This window comes from Orycteropus afer, unplaced genomic scaffold (assembly GCF_000298275.1).
Source record: "Orycteropus afer afer isolate SDZICR_OR568_19922 unplaced genomic scaffold, OryAfe1.0 scaffold00410, whole genome shotgun sequence".
Taxonomy (NCBI): Eukaryota; Metazoa; Chordata; class Mammalia; order Tubulidentata; family Orycteropodidae; genus Orycteropus; species Orycteropus afer.
Genome location: NW_006921997.1, coordinates 1292401 through 1298571, shown reverse-complemented (window position 1 = coordinate 1298571; position 6171 = coordinate 1292401). Strand labels below are relative to the sequence as shown.

At 41.8% G+C, this 6171-nt stretch overlaps 1 protein-coding gene across 1 annotated transcript in view; it reads right to left on the bottom strand.

Annotated features, from left to right (window-relative positions):
• The window catches only part of NIPSNAP3A (nipsnap homolog 3A), a 15904-nt gene extending 15852 nt beyond the window's left edge, over positions 1–52 (bottom strand). Inside the window, exon 1 of the mRNA XM_042782685.1 lies at positions 6–52. Within this exon, the coding sequence (XP_042638619.1) occupies positions 6–52 (47 nt within the window). The remainder of the gene's footprint in view (positions 1–5) is intronic.
• Between the last annotated feature and the right edge of the window lie 6119 nt (positions 53–6171).

The window sequence follows — 6171 nt, the reverse complement described above, 5'->3', positions numbered from 1 at the left end:
CGAGCCGTCGCGCGGCCAGAGCCCTAGTCAGGCCTCTGCGGAAAGCGAGCATGGCGACGCTTCGGGTGCTGCAGAGGACAGGCAGCCAGTGATCTTCTCCCGACTCCTTTCCAGCTTCCTGACTGCACCAGCGCCGGACGCAGGCTGAGGGCGGTACCCGGCGGGGCCGGCTCCGCCCCCAGGTCCGGGAGGCGCGGCCTCGAGGCCTTGCGCGCTTGTACACCCTTGTGAGCACGATACCCGGAACGTTTTGCGTTAGCCTGTCCACCATTTGTTATCCCAAACTTATTGCCTCCAGTGTCAGAGAGCATATTAGAATTAGCTGAATGCTGAGATCAGTACTGCTCTACATTTGCGGGTCCACTTACCTCATCTACACCAAATGCAGTTTCGTAAAATTCATACACGTTTGTGGGCCAACGTGTGCAGGTATGTCTACTGAGAAGAAAGCGTGGGTGCATGGGAGCCCACGTATATAATACTTTGACACAAAACAAGATAGGTTTTTTTCAGAGGCTAGGTTGTTTATAAAGGATCTCGGGTGGCGTAGAGGGTAAGGCATTTGTCTGCTAAACAGAAGGTCGGTGGTTCAAACCACCAGTTTCTCATTGGAAGGAAGATGGAGCGTCTGCTTCCGTGAAGACTTACAACCCCGGAAGCCCAAGGGGGATTGCTATGGGTTGGAATCCACTGGGTGGCAGTGAGTTTGGCTTTGTTTTTGAGGTTGTTTAGAAGGTCCCTGGTTAGTGCACTTGGCCCGTGGCCACTCACCAGAAGGTTGGAAGTTTGAAACCACCTAACAGCCCTGGGGAGGAAGGGCTGGCGACCTGCTTCGGTAAAAATTACAGTCAGCAAAACCATATGGAGCTGAGTGTTGCTCTGTAACACATGGGATCTCCATAAATTGGAATAACTCCAAAGCAACACGGTTTGTGTGTGTGTGTGGGGGGGGGGGTTGAGTTGTATATGGTGTAATACAGGCAATCTTTAGGTTTCAAAGGAGCTCCGTTCCTATGTATTTAAGAATTTATCAGGACTTCCAACAGGTTCTACCTAGTTCAGGTGTGGCCAAGGAAGTGTCATTGGAACAGACCCGATTTTTTAAAGTTATGGGGAACCGGAAGGATAGCCTGACAGGAAAACTTCTGGGTCAGAGATTTGCTAGAAACTCAGTCTCCTTTTATAGAAGGGCAGTGGATGTGTTGCATAGCAACCAAATTTTTTGCTCTTGGATTTTGAGCATAGTCAGTGTTAGGCCGAAGCAAACCCAAGCCACCAACATTTCAGTTAGCAGCTTCCTCCAGGTGTCAAGCCCTGATGAGACAGCCTGATAAGACAACCGAAGTGACAGAACCCACCCAGACTAGAAAGTCCCATGCAGTGGCAAACTTCCTCTTGTGAAGCCCCCTCATGCTAATTAAGTGCAGACCCATACTAACAGCTAATTGGACCCCACTATTTCCTTAGTGTCCCCGCTTAGGTCCTCCACAAGACTATAAACCCTCCCCACCCCAGCCAGGCGGTGCGACTTCCCGGGCCCCTCTCAGGGACCCGTGAACCTTGCCCGGGCCCCTCTTGGGGGCCCGTAAACCTCCCCCGGAAACTCAGAATAAAAACTTCTCTTTAACCTCACTTTTATACATCCTCTTCTTACTGTGGCCTTACAGTCAGAAGCAGCACTCTTCTGTTCAAAAATGGGATCTGACGGTGCTCCTTTGAGTGTGTCTGTCTCACAGTCCTGCCAATCCAGTGTCACGCTTCAGTTTCCTGAAAGGGCTCAGTGTGCCTCTGTGAGGCTCCCGTTCCACGCCTTCTACCTATAATTTTTCATACCCACGTACCATGCCGAATCTGCCAAATGGTAAACCTTTGAGTCTGTTCCTGTTTGGCTTCGTTGGCCATGACAGAACTGGTTTAAAGGGCAAGTAGGAGTTGTCCCTAAGTAACAGTGGTAACCCAGGGACCGCCTGTGTACATATGACCAACACCAGTTAGCCCAGGGACCGCCTGTACATGTACGGCCAACACCAGTTAGCCCAGGGACCGCCTGTACACGTACGGCCAACACCAGTTAGCCCAGGGACCGCCTGTACACGTACGGCCAACACCAGTTAGCCCAGGGACCGCCTGTATACATACGACAAACACCAGCCAAACACCGGCTGGGCCTTTGCTTTTTGCATTAAGTGCATCTTCATGCCCCATTGCCAACCTCAGCATGACTTTGAAATGCTCCTAATAATGCTTTAGATTAAATTTCCCAGGAACTCAGAGGAATGGGGGCCCTGAGTAAGAGTTTACAAAGTGAAATTTAAGTATACCTAGTTTGAAGTTTTATAAGTCTTAAAAGCAGAACAGCAGACCTCTTGTCCCCAAAATAACCACTTTCAATCTTGTTAAGGTTTTTCTTCAAATGATTGTTTTCATATTCCTAAATAACAGGCATATTCTGCTGTTTCTTGATTTTTCTTCAGTGCATTTATTATCTGTTGACTTTTGTCTATGGAAGATGAGGATTCCGGTGTCTTACATACCACTACCCCCAAATGCACTTCTCTTTCCATATCTAAAAATGTTCACATTCTTAGTAATTGGGCAATTGAATCCCATTATTAATGTACAGTGTATCAGTGCTTGTATATTTCTAATAATTATGTTATGGCAAACATTGAAGTAGTATTGCTTACATTATCAGGACAGGGCTGTCCCCTGTGGTTGTTCTGGTTGCCTGTGCAAGTGCTTCTGAACCCTTCTAGCCACAGCAAGGGAGGCTTTTCAAAGTTGGTAATTTTAGAAAGGGGTGCCTTAGTTTTTCCACAGAAGGAACATCCATTTCTCATCAAGCAAAACTAAGCAAAGTATCATGTGCCAGGACTGGATCTATGTGATTAAACTGATTTTCTTATACTCTTTGGGTTTTTGTTTTCCTGAAATTGATTTGTTCAAAAATTCAACCAATACTTATAAAATTCTTTCTATTCACTGGACACTTTTTAGAAACTGGGCACAGAGGTGAACAAAAGACAAAATTCTTGTCCTCTTGAGATTTTCAATCTAGGTTGGGGAAAACAGGAAACTAAAGAAGAGGAAAAAAGAGAAAAATCCTCAGTGACCATGGAGTCCATTCTGACACATGGTGACCCCATGTATGTCAGAGTATATCAGGGTTTAATAAATGCCAGGAAAAGTAATGTAGATGGAGGTAGCAGACATTGTTAACTATTTCCCAATATCCATTCTTTCCTTTTTTTCGTTCTTAGTAATAGAATTCTTGCAGCTTGATATGGCCGTGTGACTAAGTCTTGGCCAAATGGATAAAAGGGATACAAATACTAGTGCATTTGTAACCTCCCATAAGTGGGGTAAGGGTTATTCTCTTCTCTGTCCGTTCCTCATTTCTTCTTGCTGGAATGTGGCTAGTGGACCGTAAGGTAGAAGCAACATGCTGAAGGTGGTGGAACAATGAGAGAAGTCTGACACCATAAAGTACCAGACTTGGAGTCCTGGACTGCCCATCATTGGCCTTTTTTCCATGACTTATCATTTTCTAGTCAGGCTGATGTCAGATGGATCTTGGCTGAGAGCAAAGAATACCAGAAAGATGTTTACTTGTGTTTTATTGACTATGTAAAAGCATTTGATTGTGTGGATCATAACAAATTATGAATAACTTTGAGAAGAATGGGAATTCCAGAACACCTAATTGTGCTTATGAGGAACATGTACATAGACCAGGAGGCTGTTGTTTGAACAGAACAAAGGGATATTGAATGTTTTAAAATCAAGAAGGGGGTGTATCAGAGTTGTATTCTTTCACCATTCTTACTCAATCTGTATGCCGAGCAAATAACCCAAGAAGCTGGAGTATATGAAGAAGAATGCAACATCAGGATTGGAGGAAGACTCATTAACAACCTGTGATATACAGACGACACAATCTTATTTGCTGAAAGTGAAGTGACTTGAAGCACTTACTGATGAAGATTAAAGACTACATTCTTCAGTATGGGTTACACCTCAACATAAAGAAAATGAAAATCCTCACAACTGGACCAATAAGCAGCATCATGATAAATGGAGGAAAGATTAAAGTTGTCAGAGATTTCATATTGCTTGAAGAAGCAGTCAAAAAATCAGATGATATGTTGCACTGGACAAGTCTGCTACAAATGATTTCTTTAAAGTGCTGAAGAGGAAAGATGTCTCTTTGAAGACTCATGTTTGCCTAACCCAAGCTATGGTGTTTTCAGTTGCCTATATAAGTGTGTGAAAGCTGGGCAATGAATAAGGAAGACCAAAGAATAGTTGATGCTTTTGAGTTGTGGTGTTCATCAGTAGTTGTAAAATACTGAAAGTCCCGTGGACTGCCAGAAGAACTAGCAAATCTGTCCTGGAAGAAGTGCAGCCGGAATGCTCCTTGGAAATGAGAATGGCCAGACTTTATCTTACTTACTTTGGTCATGTTGTCAGAAGGGACCATTCCTGGAGAAGGATATCAATGAGATGGATTGACACAGTGGCTGTGGTGCGGGACCAGGCAGTGTTTCATTCTGCTGTGCATAGGGTCACTGTGAGTCGGACATGACTCGACGGCACCTAACAATAACAACAACAACAACAACAACATAATGAATGTTCAGTAGTGTTCATTACATTGATTAAAATCTCATTCTTCCTTTTAAGCAATCTTATATATTAATATCAATACTATATTCTGTAATCATCTGCTTTATTATAATATAACCACTATTAATTTATGTTGTCTTTAGCTTATAGTATCCCATATTTATAATCGTTGTTTTCCTCAAATCTGGTGTGATGATAGGAGCATAGGGAAAGAAACAGCTCAGCCACATTATAGTTTGTTTGAATTGAATGTCAGCTTCTTAATATTCATTAAAGTTTCAGATCAGAAAATGCCCTGGGAAATTTGAGTCATTATGTAACAGTTGTTTAAGAATAGCAATATTACAAAATACGGAAATGATTGTCATGTGAATATATGGGAATGGAATTATCAGAAACTTCTTTCTGGTCTTAATAGTATTGAAAAGCTGGATTGCAGAATAAATGCTGTAAGACCCAAACTCCTCTGGGTAAAGTCTATACGGTCTGAAAGGTTCTGGGAAACCAATAGTCTTCTCAGAAGTATCCAAAAAAAAAAACAGATAAAAGAATACTGCAGACAACACTTCATGCCCAAGAAGTTTGCTGTTTCCTTTTTCTTCCTTACATTAGAACCTGAGGATGGTAGGTTTTCTGATAAATTGCTTTACTGTCCTCTCCCTTGCTTCCTCTTGCACCCTTCCCTCAGGAATAGCAACTAAAACCCTCATAAGAGTTCAGTATAGAAAATTAAGTTTCATAGGGACCATTAAAATTTTTTTTTAATTTATCTTTTGTAGAAGTTGTAAATAACCTATTAAAAAGTTTTTAAAATAGTAGAACTTTTTCCTAAATGAAGTTTAAGGGAATTTATATGACATCGTTTTGGATCTATTTTCTACTTTTTTCTAGTTTATTGGTATAGCATTCATTCAAGAGCTGTATCTCTGGGAGATTCTGTGTAATTTTTTTCCAACATTGTATTATGAAAAATTTCAGATATTTTTTATTTCTATAATTCCACCTGGTTCTTTTCTGTATTTTTAATATCCTCGCAAAATTTTGCTATATTATTCCTTGTAAACACACTCTCCTTTACCTCATTGAGCATAGTTACACATAGCTGCTCTGAAAATCCCTGTCTGGGTCATTTCAGCATTGGTTTTAGTTGGATCTTTTTTCTCTTGAGAATGGGACATACTTTCCTGATCCTTTAGACATAGAGTTATTTTAGATTATGTATTGGACACTCTGGAATACTGTGAAGTTGTGAAGATTTTAGAGTCTGCTATAGACCTCTGAGTGAGCTCTGGTAGCATAGTGCCTAAGGCATTTGACTGTTAACCAGAAGGCTGGCGGTTCAAATCCACCAGCCACTCCTCAGAAGGAAGATAGGACGATCTACTTACGTAGTGAAAACCTGAGGAGGGGTCACTCCACAGCAGTGAGTTTGGTTTTTTTTTTTTTTTCTGTTTGTTTATAGTCCTCTGAAGAGTTTTGATGTTTTCTTTTTAGCAGATGATTAACTTGGTGAATTCTGTCTCAAATTCAGTTCAGTTCTTTTAT